The sequence below is a fragment of the Coloeus monedula genome (assembly GCF_965178545.1).
Source record: "Coloeus monedula genome assembly, chromosome: 12".
NCBI lineage: Eukaryota > Metazoa > Chordata > Aves > Passeriformes > Corvidae > Coloeus > Coloeus monedula.
In genome coordinates this window covers 14,222,974-14,242,667 of record NC_138792.1, presented here as the reverse complement: position 1 = coordinate 14,242,667, position 19,694 = coordinate 14,222,974, and the positions used below count along the sequence as shown (strand labels likewise).

Sequence of the window (19,694 nt, the reverse complement as noted above, 5' to 3'; positions counted from 1 at the left end):
TTTTGTATTACCACTGTTAGACCATGGCTCTTTAATTAATAGCCCTGACTGCTGAAGTGTTGGAAAAAGGCTGCTATTACAGTAAAGAGCATAATTAAAAGGTTGTTTTGGAAAAACAGGAACATCTACTTCTCCGTGCTGCCTTCCTGGGCAGCTCAGGCTCCTGTTGAGAATGAGCTGGCATCGTTTGAACCTTAGCATCAGGGAAACTGAGAATGATGGGTCAGCCCTGTGCTGTGTTTGGAGCTCTGGCCAGCATTGGCTGTAGTACGACTTATTGTAGTTCTCATAAATCGTTCAAGGAATTTGCTAGAATGCTGTTTGCAGAGGATGGAAATGCCTTCCCCCCCCCCCCCCGCCCAGAAGTGCTGTAAGCACTAAGGCAGGGAGTAAATCCAGCTGGAGGGTGGTTTGCTGGGGGGCACTGGGTATAGCGGTAAATTTAAAAAAAAATAATAAAAGGGGAGGGAAAGAAATGAAAGGGGAAAAGGAGGAGAAGAAAAAAAAGGGGGAAACGAGGAAAATAGGAAAAGAGGGAATAGAAAGAAATAATGGGAAAAAAGACTAAAAAGAGGGGGGAAACGAGGAAAGATAGGGGAAGGGGAAAAAAGGGGAAAAGGAATAAAGAGGAAAAAAAGGGGGGGAGGAATAGGAAAAGGGGGGGAGCATCACGGGGGGAGAGGGGGGAAAAAAGTGGGGAAAAAAAGGAAACAAACAAACAAACCAACCAGGAAGGAAAAAGCGTGGGAAGGGGCTAAAAAAAAAGGGAAGAAATGCCCGCGGCCCCGGGGCCGGGGCGGTGCGGGGGGCGGGCGGGGGGCGGGCGGAGGCGGCGGCCCCGCCCCGGCGGGCCCGGGGCGCGGAGCGGGCGCTGCCGGCGGGGAGCGCTGCCCGCGGCATGGCCCTGGCCCCAGCCCCGGCCCCAGCCCCGGCCCCGGCCCCGGCCCCGGCCGGGCCCCCGCCGGGCGGCACCTCGGCGGGGGACATGGAGCGCTACTACCGCCTGCTCCGCGCCGCCGCGCTGCTGGAGGCCGCCGCCGGTGAGTGCGGGCGGCCGGGCCGGCGGGGCTCGCAGGTGGCCGGGCGGGGGTGGGGGGACAGCGGCTTTCCCCGGACACCCCCGTGGGGGCAGCGGCACCGCTCCGCCCCCGGCGGGGCCGCACGGGTGTCCCCGCAGGTGCCCCATCGCTCGCCGCCCCATCCCTCCGCGGTGCCGGTGCCGGGCGCGTTATGGGCGCGTTATGGGCGCTCGGGTCCCGCTGCCCGGGGAAGCCTCCGGAGGGTTCGCCGCACGCGGGTGGCTGAGGATTCGAGGTGCTGTTTTGTTATGTGTTCAGTGGACGGCACGATGGGTGCGGAACGGCCCCGGTGTTCAGGAGAAGCCGCGTCCCCCGCGCCGCTGACATCCCCCGACATGTCACCGGAACGCGTGGCTCAAAGTGCGGGCTGAAGGCAGGAGGTGCTGCCGGTGACAGGGGGATGTTCGCCAGTGCAAGCCCTCTGCGCGGGTTCCCGTGGCCAGAAGTAAAGAACTCTTCCCTGGGAAGTTGTGTCTCAGCCTGCTGGCAGTGACCGCCCGTTCCCAGCGCCTGAAGTAGGGAAGCAGATGTGTCTAAGGTGTGCGTCTCTCTTAGACACCTCGTCATTCCTCCCTTGTCCCTTGGTCCTCAAACACCTCTGAATGCCAGGTTGTGCTGGGAATGCAGCACTGTACTGATGTGGCTGTGGTTCTGTGGCTGCACACCCTGAATGTGAGAAGAAATGCAATCTGATTCCTTATCTCAGGCCATAGCTGCCTCAGCGATGTTTCCTTTGATGGACAGTGATCTGCTCAGAAGTTGCGTGGAGCCCTCACTTTTTCATTATTTTCCTGTTTTCCCATGGGGAGTTACAGGAAATACAGTTACTGTATTTTGGCGGTGATGTCTTTCCTAAACCAGGAAGGCTGGTGGCACCTTGGGTGAGTCCAGCCTCACTAGGGGATGCACACCTTGTCAGGAGTCAGAAGCAGGCAAAGGCATCGCTCCGTGTCTGTTTGCAGCTGGCGGAGCACTTGGAGCTGTGCCAGGCACAAAAAAGACACAGTGACCCAAAAAAAGCTTCCTGTCTAAGTCCAGGTTTCTTGACCTCTTTGAAAAGCACAATTGGGGGCGCAGGAAGAATTTGTCGGGGGTAGGTCACAGGTGAGGGCTCTACCAATGTGTCACCTTCTTCCCAGGAGCTGCTTGTGTCCATGCCCTTCTGAGATGGTGCCAACAGCACCTTCTGCTCTGGCTGTCCTGCCCACCTGGCCCTGTTCGTTTCCCTGCACCCTGAAAATGGAGTAGGTGAATGTAGGCAGGGGTGGTCATGGTCAATTAGCAGAGGATGCTGCTTGAATGGATGTGATTAAATCCTCCTTGTGCTGCTGTCAGCATGGAACACCCACGCTGCTGGAGCAGGAGCTGGGGACATGGGGATGGGGACACAGATGGTGAGCGTTTGCTGTGAGCCATGTAATAGGAACCAGGTGAAAGCAGGTACTGCGTTTCTTATGAGCATGAGCCCTCTCTCCTAACCAGCTTTTGGCAGATGACCTTTGTGTAATGGTCATACAGAGTCAAAATATCCCCACAATGGCACACTTGTGTGGTTGTAGCTGCAGGATGCAGACCCATGATTTGGCATCTACATAGGTTCTTAAAATAAAGCATTGAAAAAGAGACAAAGTTGAGTAAGGTTCTCCAATCACGAGATTAAAAATAAATCAGAAGCTTTTTTCCCTTATTGCTGATTTCTGAGCATTCAGCCTGATCTGGGACCATGTTTTAACCATTTCCCTACATGTAGCAGTACTGGAAACTTGTTGGTTTTTTCCAGTAGAAGGTGATCTGCGTGTATCTGCCTTAGACTGAGATAAAAGCCTGTAAAAATCTCAAGCCTTTTATGGCCATTCTGATCTCTAAAATGGCTTGGGCTCCCTCAGAGCGTGGCAGAACCACAGCAGCCTCTGTGCTTCCTTCAGCCCAGACCCTCTGGGTGGGCCACAGAGCAGTAGTAGTCTGGGAGCAGTCAGTAGTATGTGGGATGCGCTTCCTCTCCCTACATCACATTTGCTACAACCACAGTTTAATGGTTTATCATTCATGTACCAGGACAAAAGTGAAGTGACAGCAGGGCTGCGTGGGAGGGAACAACCAAAGTGTAAAACATGGGGAAAGAAAGAGTTTTCCCAAGTGCTCTCTTCACCACTGAGCTGGAGGATGCTTGGGGACACAGCTTCCCCTGTGTGCGTGGAGATGGGGAGTTCAGAGCTCAACATTGCCCCTGGTTGTGCTGCCGTGGGAGCCTTTGGTTGGCGTTGGTTTTGGCAGGTAGGACTTGCAGGGAAATCCTGGAGCCACAAGCCAGGCGGGTGCCCTCAGCCTCGTCCTGTGGACAGCCACGTGTGGCTGTGACAGTGGTTGTTTCGGCATGTGCTGGGCACAGTGCAGGTCCCTCCTCAGCCTGCTCTGCTGCCACAGCCTCGCCCATCTCATCTGCCAGCTTCCCTAACACGAGGAAATTTAAGGCTATTGGAAAATCGGTGGGCAGAGGAGCTGGAGTGTGAGGAGTGGTGGTGGAAGTGACTGGGTGGGGCTGCCTTGTTTTCTGAATCCCTTTTTCCTCCCAGGCAACACTGCACTTAGTTTTAGAGCAGAGATGAGTCAGGATCTCCTGGGGCAGAGCTGTTCCCTGGGACCCAGCACACAGCACAGTTATCCTGCTGCTCCGGGGATGTTTGTCCAAGGGCTGGGTGGTGAGACACCCGGCAATATCCTCCCCATCTCACTTTCTATTCCACAGGCCTGCTGCAGGAACACGGTTAGCTGGATTTGGAAATGTGCTTCTGCTCAATGGGGAATGCCAGAATCGGGCATTTCCACTTCCAGTTTGGGAAAAATTGTGTTTGTTTTCCCTTGCTTTACAGTAGAGTTTCCAGGTGATGCCACTGGGGGAACCTGGCTGTGTAGTTTAGTTTCCTGGCTATAGCACTTGTGAAAGAAATTGTTCCGGTGACTGCAGTGAACTTCATTCCAGGTTTCCCACGCAGGTAGTGGGGCCCAAGGATTTACTGCTGATATATCTCCCAAGAGTTACTTTGTGCACAAAGCTGGAATTCCTCTTTGAAAAAACAGTGTTTGCATGGTAGTGAATGATGATGGGAAAGTTACTGATGTCTGTATATTTTTATTGGGTTTTGGAAGTCTTTTGTGCTGAATGGGCTCTGGTTTAGGGGGTGATGGTTTGGGCTGGGAAGATGGGTACTGGTGGCAGATGCTAAATGTGCCTTTTCCTACACAGCTGGCAAATGTGCCCTGGTGCTGATGTGCAAACACCTGTACTGCTCTCTTTGGTAAGGGAAGAGTGGCTGAAACTGGAAAAAGGAGGAAACCAAAAGTACATTGAAGCTGCTATATATTAGAAATGCAAGAACCTAGATTTTCTCAGCTCCCACACTGTGGTTCAATCCAAAAGAGTGGGTGTTGAGAATCTTTTATTACATTTCTTGCAATAGACGTGAATTCACGTATAGTGGAGCTGGCTTTTATGTTTCCCAATTTTTGCTTAGTTTGGTGTGATATGAGAATAGAGTTTTTCTGACTGGGCATGAAAACATCAGAGCATAACAGGAGGTAACAAGTAAGCCTTGTCGCTGCTTAGTTTGCTTTTGCTTCACCTTTTTTTTTAGCAAAGCTTCCACGGTTTCCCAGTTGCTAAATACAAATTGGAAGAGATTTTCCCCCCGGCCCCAAAACTCTGTGGTCTCCAGCAGACTGGGACACCCCAGATCTTTTAACCTCCCCTGAACATCCTCTTCCTCCTCGCTGGCTGCGTGGCTCAGCCGCTTGCTCCTGCAGACCCTCCTGCTCACTCCAGCTCTCAGAATTGTACTGAAGGATGACATTTCCATGAACGTGGGATCCTTATCTGGCTGCACCTTGTCTGGGATCCTTGGCTGGCTGCACCTTGTCTTGCTGGCAGCAATGGTCCGTGGTCAGCAGGAATGAGGTTTTGCTGGTCTGTGTGTTGGTGAGTGGCTGCAGCTGTGCCATACCAGTGCCCGGGGTGCTCCTGCTCAGCCACAGCCGGTGTTTCCCCACTGCAGTTGCTGGAGGGATGCCTGGCAGGGGGATGCTTCTGCCCTGGGGCTTGCAGCTTGGCTGTGGGGCCAGATCCCAGGTAGCTGCCTGGATGTGGTGGTGTCCCACCCCTCTGGCCACACTGGAAGGTGGTGATTCTGATGGGGCTGGTCCCGTGAGGACATTCCTCTGTGGGTCAGTCACGCTGCCTGGATGGCAGTCCTCAAACCTGAATTGCACCGAGTTAACATTTTCTATTTCTTATCTTCTTTTCCTTTCACAGCACTTTTTTTTGCCTTTTTCCTCTTATCCTCAGTGTATCTAAATCTAAGCCTCTTGAAAAGGTCATTCTAGTTTTTCAGAAGCTTTCCTTTTTTCTGCTGTACGGTTTCTCAGCTGAGCACACCCCCAGGTGTGGGTGCTGGGGATGTGTGTCTGCACTGAAGCACTGACTGCACATAAGCCCCGGCAGGCCTCGGAGGAGAAGCACAGCCCCTGGGTCAGAAGAGAGGACCATCTGGTGCTGCATCCTGCTTCCTACGCTGTGTTGGAGCAGGTGCTTGGGGAGACGTAAAAGAAGGAGCTTGAAAATAGAGTGAGCCTTTCCTTAAAAATCTTCCCCAGTCTGAGAAAAGATAATTAAAGGCATCCTTGAACCTGGTGAGGTGACCAAGCCGTCACTCCTAGCGATGGACTAATCCTGGTGGGACTTTCATGCCATGTGCAGGGCATGCAGGTCTTGCAGGGGCCGAGTCCCTTTGTTGGCATTGTGGGTGCTGCTGGCATCTGTCTTGCCTGGCTCCAAAGGAGGTGTTTGCTGCTGACCTGCCTCCATGTGAGGGCCACCTAGTCCTGGCCCTGGGATGGCCCCACTGCCACCTGTGGCCTGGGGACCAGGGTGTGCTGCCAGCACTGCACCACCCTGTCCATTCACAGCTCTCACCATGTTCCAGGGGTGCAGCTCTGCTCGTGGCTCTGCCATCCCTTATTCCCTGTACTGTGCTGATACTGTTTCAAGGAGATGTTAGAGGTGGCAGTTCAGCCACCCTCTAGCAGTGGGTTTTGCAAGCCTCTGCCAGCTCAAGAATTTACCAGAGATTTGTGAGATTTATGTGCAGGTGGAGGTTTGCTGTGAGGATATTGACAGAACTGGCCCAGGAGCCCTGTCATCTTCCTCAGGATCAATATATCATATCTTCCAGAAAAATAGGCATTATAAACCTAATGTAGTTGCTAATCTTTCCCTCAAGATGAAAGCCTGGTTTTGACTGGCTGTAGATGGGCAGCAGGTGCCTGCAGGCTGAGCCCAGGGCTCGAGGACTGCAGATGCTCCCGTGAGCCCCTGGCCGCAGAGAGGTGCGAGCTGTCCCTGTGGGCTGTGGGGACAAAGGGACTTGCAGCAGTCGCTGGTATTGAAGCTTTCTGTCATAAATATTTGAATGTGTCTTTTGTGTCACTCACTTGGCGTGGGGAATGGCTGCACCACCTGGAATTGCAAACTGTTGGTGTTGGTGCAGCAGCAGCAGCACTTGTTGTTCGTACACTGGGATGGCTAAAGGTGAATTTGGTCTGCGTGGCTGCCCTGAGCAGCAGCAGTGCCTTGTCTTTGCTGCAGGTACAGCCGGTGCCAAGGGTCTGTGTGGTGGTTGTGCAGGATGCACAAGCAGCTGAACGTGGTTTTGGTGCATACAAGGGTGTGTGCAGCTCAGCGGTGCTCTTGGAAGTGACTGATGATGACATATGGAGCTTCTGCAGCATACCTGAGGTCATGTGCAAATGCAGGACAGTCCCACAGCAGCTCATGCACTGTACACGACAAAGTCTCCATGGTTCTTTAGCAGCTGAACTTCTCAAGTATGGAGAGAAGGACACTGATGCAAGGTATGCTTTACTGCAGGGTATTTCTCACATGGGGAGAAGGTCCTCCCAGGTCAAAACCTGTGGTCAGGCTGTTTCCTCAGCTATAGAGGTGTAATTGCAGTGTAAGGTTGTTAACCCCCATGTGCTCTGTGTGGGTGACTTTGGTGGAACAGAGTGGAAATGTCTCTTATTATTAGCACCCCCCTCTGCTCTTCTGCCCTATGAATCTTTGTAAGTGCTGGGTGGGGGACGTGTGAGCCCCTGTGAGCCAGCACGCTGCAAACTCACTTGTAGGGAGAAATGATCCCTGAGCCTGAAGTCTCTGGGGAGGAAGCCACCAAGTCCTGTCTTTTGGACTTCATGGCTGATCCCAAGACCTTCCATTCTTTGTTGTATCCAGAAACCAGTGCTGTGGTTTGCCCATCTGTCCGGGTTGGTCCAACACCACCCAACAGCTGGTTCAGCAGGGTGTTTAGCACTCACCCTTTGGTGCCAGCTCTCACACAGCCGTGCAGACATGGACACCTGCTTCAGCCTGGTGGGTGGGGGCTGCAGGGGTCTCTCCTGCTCCTGTCATCAAACATGCTCATGGCCCTTTGCTAACACCAAGCCCTGCTGGCACTTGTGCCTGTTCTGTTCCCAGATGAGGACCTGAAGCCCCTGGAGACATGATTTGCTCTCAGCTACTGAAGAGTTCACTCTCAGATCCAGGAAGCAGCCTCAGGACCTTGGCTGTCCGTTCTCTGCTCAGACCAGGTCCTATAAATAACCTTTTGGTGAATAGAGCAGGCCTTGTTGAGGAGCACAATGTGGTGTTCTGTGCCACACGTTCTGCAGTGCACGTGCCATGGGGTATCTCCATCAGCCTCGTGCCCCCTGGCCGGCTGCCAGCCGCTCCTGGCTCCAGTTCCTACAAATGCTGTGTAAACATCTGCTCTGCCTGTACCCAGCAGTATGTCCTGTTCCTGGGCAGGACAGAGACACGGGAGCTGGGTGTGGTCACGTGGATATTAGGATCCTAGTCCAGGTGTAAGCTTGCTGGGGAAGCACACAGGTGGGTCAGGTCCCCTGGAAGGTACTGGTTGAAGCAGTGTGTGGGCAGTAAGGGCAGCTGCCTGGATGCCTCCATCCTCCTGCCCTCTCCTTCTCTGCAGCCAGGGGCAGGCACTTTGTCACTTGGCACAGGCTTTGTGTAGACGATGGGCAGGTGTGCTGTTTGCAGTAGGGCAGGTTGCAGGCAGTGTAAAGTAGTATTTTTTCCCCTATTAGCTCCCTCTGTCCTGCTTTCTGGACATGGTGTGTGGAGAGGGAGAGTGATGGGCTGCAGGGTCACTCGGCTAGGGTGTGTGGAGTGGGTATGGCAATCCGGGGGGATGGATTGCAGGTGGTGCATTGCTCTTTCTCCTCAGATGCAGGGCTGTATTTCTGTTCTTTGCCCCAGTGAATATTTAATTTTGCAAAGTGGAGCGGCATCAGCAGGAGAAGCTGGAAGGGCCACTCTCCCCACTGTGCTGGGTTCATGGTAGGAGCACTCTGCTCCAAGGGAATTTGGTTCCCATTCCTGCACAAAGCAAAATGGGAATTTAATTTGATTTAATCCTTGCACTTGCCCCAGTTTGTTCTCCATGGGCTGTTTGGGGGAGCTTGCACTGATGCTGGCCTCAGACAGGGGTGCCTGTGGCAGCTGGAGAAAGCCCAGCTCATTGAAAGTCCCTGAGCACCAGAGCTTCCTGCAAACACTGCTGGTGTGTGTAGGGCTGTGTTACGGGTGGTGTCAGCCTCAAAGGACCTGCTGGGGCAGGTGAGCCTTCCTGTGCTGGGACAGCCTAAGACAGACGCTGGCTGGTTACCCCAGTTAGCCCAGAAAGTCACCAGGAGAGTGGAAATCAGTTGCAAATGTGCTGATTTGAAGGTTCCCTCAGTACCAAATAAATGCTTCTTTGCTGGGTGTCCAAAGGGACAAGCAGCTGAGAACAGGCAGATCATGGAGAAGCAGTGTGATCTTTACACTTTTCATTTGATTTACTTCAGTTTTGTTCCCTAGACTACAGCAGCAACCCCCACGTGAAAAGCTGCTATTCTTCAATCACAGCAAAGCCGTTTCCAAATGGATTTCCCGGCAGCAGACAGTGTTTGGTCAGTGAGGTGAGCGTGAGGCGCTGTTACAGCAGCTTGGCAGATGTGTTACACAGCTGTGCCTGCAGATGCTGCGGGCCTGCGAAGTTTGGTGAAGGAAAGAAAACAATAGTTGCTAAGAGCAAAGCACTTCAGAGTGTGAGTGTTATGAGAGGGATTTGGACTGGGACAGGAGCTGTCCCCTCTCTGGATGTCACTGCAGAGCTCCCTGCGTGCTTGCATCTCCTCGAAAGGCGTGCTCACTGACAGTGGGCATCATTCTCACCACTGCAGTCTGTGCACTGGCCTCGAGGTACCCCCCTCTGTACTCTGGTACACCCCTGGGAGATGTTCTGGGCTGTGGAAGCCAGGAGATGGGGACCGGACAGATTTGGCAGGGCTCCTTGCTGAGCCACACTGGCTTTCCTCAGTGGGTACAGAGCTCTGAATTCCCCCTTTGTATTTTCCCTGCTTGGCCTCACACAGCCTCCAAAACTCTGTATCATGGCAACAATCTCCCCCCTGCAGAGGATTCTCTGAATGTAATAACTGCAGCAACATTTCATGAATGTCCATTTTAGAATGTATATAAAAATGGCACTGCACTGTTACGACAATTTACCATCCAGATGCTGCTGTTTTAATAAGACCCTCAGACCTGAGGTCATGCCAGCTCTGTGGGGACAGCAGTTTTTAAAGTGCTCTGAGATGCTGTAGCATGGGGAGTTCAGGCTTGATTTTATAACAGCTGATGATCACAAAGCCTCTTTTTGTCTTTGAAAGAAATGAGTGGACGTTCTTGAAGCCTTGGCTTCCTCCACCCTGTGCCAAGCGAGATGCAGGCTGGCTGTGCTGTCCATAGCCAGCGCTGGGCAGTGCCCCGGGGTCTTTTCTGTACTGTCCCAAGAGTGTCCCTTAAATAACAAATCCCCAGTTTGCTAAAGAACATCAGCTGAAGCCTTGTTTGAGAGGCTGATGTCTCTGGTGCCTCACTGCCTTTCACTGCTCTTTCTCCAGAGATTAATATTTGAGGACAAAGGTCCTGCTTCTGTACAGGATTTATTGCAGCATCCAAATGATGTGCCCCAGGCACAGCAACATGCTTCTGGATTTGATGCCAGCCCTTGATTTTCCCTAATATTTGCCCAGGAGGTTGAGTTCAGTGGCCAACACAGAGCAAGTGCCAGGGATGAGTTGGCTGAGGAGCGGCTCTAATCAGACCACAGTCAGGCTGTTGTTGTGCCCTGACCTTGCCAGAGGGCAGCCACTCTGCTCCTCTTGCTGCTGGGTTATCCTACTCCCCAGAGGATGGGTACAAACTCCCCCTGCCTCCCTGCAGATTGTTAGGTGGTTCTCAGTGAGAAAATGTCCTGTGAAACTTTTAAATTTAGTGATTTAGTGATAACCACGCAAAGGTTAACCTCCTTTCTCCAGCCTGTTTCCTGATCAGCCTCAATTAGCTGGCACATCCCTCTCAAATCAGTGCAGAACCAAAGCAAAAGCTGCATTTACTGTCAACCTGGAGCTGTGTTTGCTGAGCACTTGAGTCACGGGGATGTTACAGCACATGGCAAGATGTGCCTGGCCGGGCTGGTGCTGCATTTTGGGGAAAGCCAGCGGTAGGCAGGGTGAGCTTTGGGAACAGGCTTCACCCTGCCTGTGGACACAGACAGGCTGCTGAGCAGCCCCACACCGATTTGTGGTAAATATGTGTGCACAGCACAGGCTTTTGTCTTGTATTTTCAATGGCACACACGTTTAATATCATCTACTTCATGTGTTGGAGCTCATTAAGTTATTAAATGTGAATTTTATCAGTATGAAACCATTGACCTGGTGAAAAAAATCAACAAATAGAGAAGAAATCTCTTGCTGCTGCTTGTCCTCAAGTTGGGTGAAGCAGTTGAACGAGAGACAAATATTTGAAATATCTTTGCAAGATAAACTTCTTTCTCACCAAGACCAATTCTAGGGCCTGTTAAAATCAAGAATGTTTCTGTAGATGCCAGTGGGACTGAGGCTCGATCCTCAACAAACAAAAATCACATTTTTATCTACAAGAGAGAAAACTAGCAGTGTGTGCATAGAAGGGCAGAGAGCAGCCCATGGCTGGTGGGGGCTGTGGGAGGATGAGTACCCCCCACCTCCTGCACATCTGGGCTGCTGTGCTGCAGCACTGTACAGGCCTGAAAAATATTTGAATAAAGTAGAAGTGACCAGAAAGCTTTTGGAAAAAGGGAAATAGAATAAATATTGATTATGCTGAAGTGTGCTGAAGTATGCAGCTTGTCTGATTTAAAAGAGCCAGAAGATTATTGCCTAGGACCAGCTCTGTGAAATAATCAGTGTTTAAAATTTGATTATCAAAAAGCCCAAGGACTTTAATCTGTATAGATGTGCTTCAAAACATTTATTTGCAGGAACAAGGATGTTTAATTTTTAGCTGTCATTCCATTTATAGATAATCCAGAAAAATGTCTGCCAGCTTTAAGCTCCTCTTGTGTTTAGTCAGTCTGGTCTTTGTTTCCTTCTCCCAGGGAAAGGTAAAGTTGTGTGTGTTGTTCCGATGCGCTTCATTGCCACTGAAATGATCGTGGTGCTAAATACAGCATTAAAACAGCCTCTCCCATTATTTAATTAAGAAGAAATCTAATAACTGAACACAAGAACAACAGCCTCTCCAACGTCTATGGCCCCATGCCAGGTGAAAACATGATTTCAGAAGCTTATTTGTTCAAAATTAAAGACTGTAACAGTCTGAAAGCCCAACCTTGTTCCCAGTGCAGCAGCCTTGGACGCTGCTGCTCCCAGCAGAAACCTCAGCCCATTGCATTGCCAAGGTGGGAAGCACTGGGAGACTCTGTAAAACAGGGAGTAGAATGACTAACTTCAAAATATAAAAACTTACATTGGATATGGCCTGTTGAGGGAGGGCACTCAAGCAAAGGGGCAGCTTTCCCTTGGTACATTTAGTGGAATACATTTGTTGCTGATTTGTGGCTTTCACCCTGTTAGAGTCATTGGAAACATTAGAAATAACATCCCTAAGATCCATATATGCTTTGTTACAAAATTTCAGGCATAGTTTAGGGAAGCTGCGCTGGGTTCAAATTCCACCTTTGGATTAACACATTGATAAATATGTGTGCTTTGGATTTGTGCTTCATTTTGATTGCTGCTTTTCCCTTTCTCCAGAAACTGCAATACCCATCTATGCAAAGGACATCAGTGATGATCTGATGAAGGAGTTTGCTTTTCTGTCTGGTGAGTACGAGAACTTCTTCAGGGCCTCTCTCTCACTCTCTGTGGCAATTGAATACTCCAGATAAACTTCCTTGCTATTTGTCAGAATGATACTCCACACGAGATATTACCCATCAGGTAGTATCCTGTGCCACTAGAAATGTTAATAAAACATTGAGGCAGTTTGAAAGAGCAGATTAGGTTTCTGTCTCGTGCCAAACTGTAAAATATTCTTACCTGCCGATGCTCAATGCATTAACAGGCACTTTGCTTGTATTTCTGTAGGTTCCAGACCAGTGTGTTCATTTGCCCTTGTATTTCTGATTTCTTTTGCTGTCCTGTGTAAAGTACACTCAGTAAATAAAGGAAGTATCTGGTACTCAATACATTTGTTTTTAGAACCTGCACTTGTGTGTTGTGCTTGGACTCAGAGGCAGGATTTGGCTTTGTTTTGCTGTTCTGAAGTGAAAAACCTCTCTGCCAATGGCAGCGTGTTCTGACCTGACTGGTGCACCTGGGCTTTGCTGCTGGCCCTCCTCACAAGCATGGCCAGGGAAGCATCCTTGTCTTTTTTCCAGGTGGAAGAGGAAAGGACAAGGCCTGGATTATCACCCTCCCCGACAACGCTCGCTTCAACGAGGTGCCTGAGGAGAATGTATCTAAAGTCTTAACGTACCTAACGTCAGTCCCAAGGTATGAGGCTCCCTTTTAGCTCTTGCCTGTGGAAGGCAGAGGTGTGGGTCCTGCCTGGGTTAGGCAGGGATCTTCAGGGTGATACCATGTGTGGGGTGAGGGGCTTCTTCAGCTCTCAGAGCGCCACAGAGGGATGCAAGCCCTTACAGGTCCAGGTGTGGTATTTAATATGCCAGGAACTGCAGAGTAAGAAGTGGACATCATCCCTGTGACCTGTCAGCTGGAATGTATCACACATTTAGCTTATTAAGTTTCTAATTAACAACAGGCTTTCCCCAAGCTTTGGCATGTGTCACCACATAAGTATGCCATGCCACTGCAAAATAATATTTTGACGTGTACAAGCGGAGAGTCATTACTGTGGAAAAAGAGAAATGAAACCAGAGGAAGAGATTAATTACAGGAACAAAGAGTTTGGGGTTCCCGTGACAGGTGATGGCTCAGCAGTGAGCAGCAGCTCCCATTGCCTGCCTGTGTGTTAGGGTTAAGCTGCTGACAGTCTGCCTGTGCCTCATACAGGGCTGTATACTTAGATTAATGGCCCTCCTATTTCTTGCTGCTGAGCCTGGTGACTCAGTTACCTGGAATGCTTAATTTTCTTGAATAATGCCTGTTTTGGCAAATTTCTTCCTGCAGGGAGAGCAGGCTGACAGCAGCTAGATGGGAGCTTTCCATTAGCAGCTGCTTTGGAGGAAGTGTGGAGTGTTTGGGCACCTCTGTTCAAAAAAAAAAAAAAAAGAAGGAGCCTCTGGTTCCTCTGTCCCTTTTTGATGGACTCTGAGGTTTCACGGGCTCCTGGCCCACAGAGCACTGGCCCAACAGGAGCAGGACCATGCCAAGTGTGTGTTGGCCAGAGGGGTTTCTCTTTGGTCCTGTGCAGGCAGCCCTGGTCTGTGCATCTGTACTTCCCACCTCTGTCTGGTTTCTCCAAGGCTTCTTGTTCCATCTGACTGTAAACACCCTGGCATTAGCATGACAAGCAGTCTTGCTGTCCCTCTAATAGGTCAAACTCAATCAAGAAACTAATGAGAGCTGCGAGCTTGCTGGTGATTCAAACATGTTCTGCATGTTTTTAGTAAAACCACTTTAATCGTCCTGCTCTGCTCCTGCTACCACCATAACAGCCTGCCCCAATATCTGATCACCTTTAAAACGTGTGCTCCCTAACACTGTGGAGCTGAAAGGCTCAGGTGACCAGGCAGAGCATCACCTAGGTGAGGGTGGCAGGTCTGTGTCAGCTCTGGTGCCCCTGTATCCTCATCCCTCCGCAGCATCACACTGTGGGATTAGAGCTCAGACTTTGGCCCAGAAAGTCCTTAAAAGAGGTAAATATTTACCTGCCAGAGGTATTTTATTTCCTCAAATATCAGAGTTAGGTGTGGGAGTACCAACACCTCCTTGCCTGTGGATGTGCAGGGGCAGACCCCGTGCCTTTCCTGTGCAAAGGAAGTGCCTGGTGTCCTACCCAGACCAGTCTGAGAAAACCTCATGGATGTCAGATTTGTAGTATTTGGGGAAGCTGAATTTTATGAGGCATTTTTCTCCTGGAAATAATTGTTAGATAAAGGAGATGGATGCTGAAAGCTACTCCTGAGTCCTCGAGGCAAGTGCATTAATAACAGAGCCAGGAGGAAGGTGAGTCCTGTAGGCAAGTTAATTTTTAGTATTCCTGGGAACTGTGCTGCAGGCAGGAGGCAGCTGCAGCAAGTGCTTGTGTGGATGAGCTGTAAAGGAAAATAAGTAGTAGGTCCCCACTTTCTATTCCATGCACATCCAACTCAAAATGCTGCCCTGCCTGCCTTCAGGCTGGCTGTGCTGAACAGCACCTGCAATGGTGTGCTTGAAGCAGAGGCACAGGTGAGTGTGACAGATCCTGGTATGTGCAGAAAAGAGACCCAAGGAGTGATAAAGCAGCACTTTATCCAGGCTTGGATTGAGGACTGTGACACTGTGGTCTTTACAACAAATACAGATCTTTTCTGTAGCCTGAACGATTTTATCTCTTCCAAGTTAAGCCAGAATTCCAGTAGAAGCTTAAATGAAAAAATAAAAATCAATTGAAGTCAGTTATAATATCTGTAAGATTGTTATTACAAGAAACTGTCCTAATTAGTTTTAAAGTAAAATTTGAAAACTAAAAAGATCCCTCTGTATGTAGCACTGGTGTGGCATCACCTTGAGTACTGTGTGCTGTTTTGGGTGCCACATTTAAAAAGGATGTGAAGGTCCTTCAGTGTGTCCAGAGGGCAGCAAGTCTGGTGGAAGGGCTTGAAGGAGTGTCCTGTGAGGAGCAGCTGAGGGCTCTGGGCTTGTCTGGTGTGGAGAGAAGGCTGCAGGGGGATCCCATTGCTCTCTGCAGCTTCCTGAGGATGGCATGTGGAGAGGAAGGTACTGAGCTCTTCTCCCTGGGATCCAGTGATAGGACGTGTGGGAATGGTTCAAAGCTGTGCCTGGGGAGGTTTAGGCTGGATATTAGGAAGCATTTATTTGCTGAGGGGGTGTCAAACCCTGAAAGGGTTTCCCTAGAGATGTCATTGATTCCCCAAGCTGTCGGTGTTTAGGGAGCATTTGGACAATGCCCTTAACAACATCTAACTTTTGGTCAGCCTGAAATGGTCAGGCAGTTGGACAGATTTTCTCTGTAGGTCCCTTCCTACTGAAATCTTTTCTCTTCTCTTCTCTTCTCTTCTCTTCTCTTCTCTTCTCTTCTCTTCTCTTCTCTCTTCTCTTCTCTTCTCTTCTCTTGACTAGCCAGCTTTTTGGTATTTAGACAAACTTTGCCTGTTTCATTTAGACTGGGGGGTGAGATACAAAGTGGTTTAGAGCTGTGACTGATAACACAGCGTAGTGGCACAGAGCAGGCTGCTGTTGGCTATAAATACCTCTGAATTTCAATATTGGGCAGGTCGTGACGGCGAGCTCTGATCCCACCAGCGGCAAGGAGTCTGTCAGGCCTGTGCTAAATCTCACAACTGCAGACTCCAGGATCCGATTTCAAGTCCTGCAAAACATCCCAGGTCTTTATTTTTAGTCTGGTGCATCCTGCAACACATACAAAGTTAAGGATAAGGAAAAAAAAAGTAACAAGAAACACCCAGAGAGAAATAATCCTTGCCCTGGTTATCTGTCTCCATCTTTCTGCTGCTGGATGCAAACAAACAGCCCTCAGAGCCTTGCGAGAAAGCATTGATTTAATTTTATTGTCAGTCTAAAAGGTACATCACGGGCCTGGAAATCTGATAAACCTGCAAGGCCTGGGTTGCAAATAGTCACAGACTTTCTCCACTGGCCCTAGAATACATGACAAATTTCCCACAGTAGATGTCAAGGCTGTCAGACTGCTGGGAACTTTCTTCTTTGTTTCTGCAAGGGAACTGATAAAAGCAGATTAGCGTGCTCAGGGGCTGCTCTCTGAGTATAACCTTGTCCTGAGTTCATGGCTTGCTCTGGCTTTTCTTAACTGGCAGTGCACTACAGTCTGGCTGCCTTTTCTAAATTACTTGGATTCTGGGCTTTTTCTTCAGGTTTTATTATGATTACTGCAGTTCTGTGTAAACACAATTTAGCTTTTTCAATTGCAGACTCTTGGGAAACACCATGAGGAGTTCGGGAATTATTTCTTAGAGCTCAGAGACATACCTTCTAATTAGAGTGTGCTGAAAAACCAAAGGGTTTTCTTTTTGCCTCGAACTGAAGGATCCTTTGGCCTGTTCCCACCCACCTGGGTCACATAGCTCATGGTGGGGGTGAACAGAGATGAGAGAAACCTGCAGAACTGTCTCATGTTGCCTAAATTATTCTAAGCAAAAAAAAAGGTTTTGGCTGAAAAGTCACACTCACCATGCTCACAACCTCAGACTTTATTACATGTAGAAGTTCTGTGTATGACCCATATGTAAAATTTTATATTCCTTTCCTCTGCTCTTTTCTTCTACGCCTCAAAGCCACTGAATAAATTTAAATAAAACCTTTGCACTTTGGGTGTGATGTTACAGATCCATAAGAGCTGTCATAGGATAGCTTGGGACTTGGGTGCCTCTGCATATCTGCAGTCAATTGTTGTTATGGTCAAAGGGAGTTTTATTTTTTATCCCTCCGAGCACCGCTGCTAATTCCTTTTAAATATATTTGTCAGAGTTGCAGCTGCCACAGACCAGAGCAGCAAGATGTGCACTCAATGAAAGTTCCTGCACTGGCTTCAAGTGTCGTCTTTTTTTTTTTTTCCTGTGATGAAGTTGCCAAGTGTTGTATGCCGTGGGATACTTCTGAGTGATCCACCATGTGTTTGCCTTGCCAAATACAGGAATTGGCAGAGATGATGCTGGCAAGAGGCTGCTTGTACAAGGCTGTGCCTGGTGCAGACACCTGAGCCACCTCTGGGGAGCCAGCACGTGTACTGGGAGCCTCTCCCCAGCACGGAGGTGCCTGGGTAGGGTGGTGTGGGACATGGCTATCCTGTTTCAGCATCCACAAAATAAATATTGCAAATATGACCTAAGTGTCCTGTAAACACACTCACGTTGGAGGACTCGGTTACAAGCTGGCCTAGCCGTAGCTGTGTGCAGACATGACTGCAGTGTGTAGCTCAGGCTGCCTGGGAGGAGGGTGGCTGTCACAGCTGGAGCCTGGCCGGGCTGTTCCAGCCAGCCTGGAAAGGAATGCTTGAATCACAGACAGGGCAGCCGGGCCTTAGGGCCCCTGCCAGACCTGCACCCCGGTACAGCTGGCTCGCTCGTCAGACTGGGCATTCCAAAGCAACTCAAAGGATTTGGGTGTTAAAAGGGATGTCAGGAAGTCTGTGCTTGCCAAGTGAACCGGAGAGTGTTGGAAAACGCCTTGGAGCAATCGCTGATTCCCCAGCAGGACGTGCTGGGGAAGCCACCACAGCCTGTTTGAGCACCAGCTCCCCCTTTCCCTCTGCCAGGCTGGCATTGCCCTGCCCTGGCTTGGTGTCATCTCTGCTGTCTCCTGCCAAAACAAGCCAGGAGTCATCGCTTGGTTGCTGTAACCTGAGCTCAGCAGGAAGATCTGGGCAGTGAAGGCAGGGGGGTCTGGGGCATCAGCTGGGGGAGGCTGCTGGGCACCCTGGAGCTCCTGGGCAGGGCACAGCTCCTCTGGCCTCTGCAGGCCCCTTCTCAAGACCAGTTTGGGTTTCAAGAGCAATCTGGTCTCCAGCAATCTGCTGTCACTGCCTTGCACACAAATCAGAGGTGGTGCTTAACCCTGGGCTACTACAATCACAGATTCACAGAAAGATTGTGGTGGGAAGGAGCTGTGGAGTTCACAGAATCAGGGAATGGCTTAGGTTGGCAGGAATCTTAGAGATCATCTAGTCCAACCCCCCAGCCAGAGCAGCTTCACCTGGAGCAGGTTGTGCTGGAATATCTGGAGATATTAAAAGCCCCAGGTGGCTTTTTAAAATACCCAGAGAAGGAGATTTCACAATCTCTCCTCGCAGCCTGTTCCAGTGTGCTCTCACCATCAGGAGAAAGACATTTTTCCTCATATTCAGATGGGATTCCCTGTGTTTCAGTTTGTGCCTGTTGCCCCTTGTCCTGTCCTAAGCACCACTGGAAAGAGTCTGGGTGCTCAGGAGAATTTTTTCAAAGGGAATTTCAGGATCCGTAAAAATACTAAAATGTGGTTTGCATTCTGTGTTCTTGGGTTTGGGGTTTTTTTGGGAACAGAGTCACTTTTCTCAAAACATTATTTGGTTATTGGTATTTTCTTATCTCGCAGTCAACATGAGTCTGACACTAAATTTATCCTAATCCTGGATAGAAGATTGGACACATGGACATCAGTCAAAACGACTCTCCAAAAAATAGCAGTAAGTCCTCTTTAATGTTAATTGCATTTAATGTACTAAGTCACCATGCCCACTCTGTGTCTCCTTCAGAAAGCACTGGGAACCAGGAGCAGTGATGCTCCTGCTTTCTCTCTAGGTAGTAGTTTGGTTTATGGCCCTGTAATTAATTTGAGTGCATAAATGGGCTGTTTGTGTACTAACTTGCTTGTTTGATCCATTTGCTGGGTTTTATACTCTTATGCAGTGGTTCAAATGCGTTTTGTGCATGTTCTGTGCTTTGGACGGGTGGAAAATTTGGCTTCATGTATGTTCTTTCTAGACGCTGGTTATTAGTGAGACTGTGTTTTACCTAATTGTTGGTGACTGAAAATTTTAGGTTCTTTAAACAGGCTTCACAAGCATTTGTATGTGGGCATGGGTGGAAAAATCTATTTTAAAAGTGTATGTATTCATTCATGTGTTTTAAATGATCTAGCACACGTTTATGTGCTACACATCGTTAGCACATATCTGGTCTGAACATAGCTCACAAGTGAGGTTTTGCAATTCTGCATTGCACTGTCTTGGCATCAGAGCTTGGATTTACAGTAGAGCATGCAGCTGTAGAAAAGTCATGTTTGGGGGTGCATGGGGAGGTAGGAGCTAAGAGACAAATCGTTTCCCAACCACACCGTGCCATGTGGGTAACTCAATGGAAATATTCTGAGTGTATTATTATTGTTTGTTTCTGCATATAATCGTTGAATGGTTAAAGACATTGATTGGTCCGTCTGAGAAAGAATGAAGTCACAGGTGTGTACTGAGACAGGAAACCTGGTTCTGATAAAGCTACGTCTTACAGTACTTTAAATTGTTAATACTGGTACAGCTGA

General features: G+C 49.5%; 1 protein-coding gene across 5 annotated transcripts in view; it reads left to right on the top strand.

The window, feature by feature from the left end:
• The first annotated feature begins 880 nt into the window (after positions 1-880).
• The window catches only part of MCF2 (MCF.2 cell line derived transforming sequence), a 54,669-nt gene continuing 35,855 nt past the window's right edge, over positions 881-19,694 (top strand). For all 5 annotated transcript variants that reach the window (XM_082289573.1, XM_082289570.1, XM_082289572.1 and 2 more), the window contains exons 1-4: positions 881-1,040; positions 12,273-12,341; positions 12,899-13,013; positions 18,753-18,843. In XM_082289573.1, the coding sequence (XP_082145699.1) occupies positions 899-1,040; positions 12,273-12,341; positions 12,899-13,013; positions 18,753-18,843 (417 nt within the window). In that variant the 5' untranslated portion in view covers positions 881-898. The remainder of the gene's footprint in view (positions 1,041-12,272; positions 12,342-12,898; positions 13,014-18,752; positions 18,844-19,694) is intronic.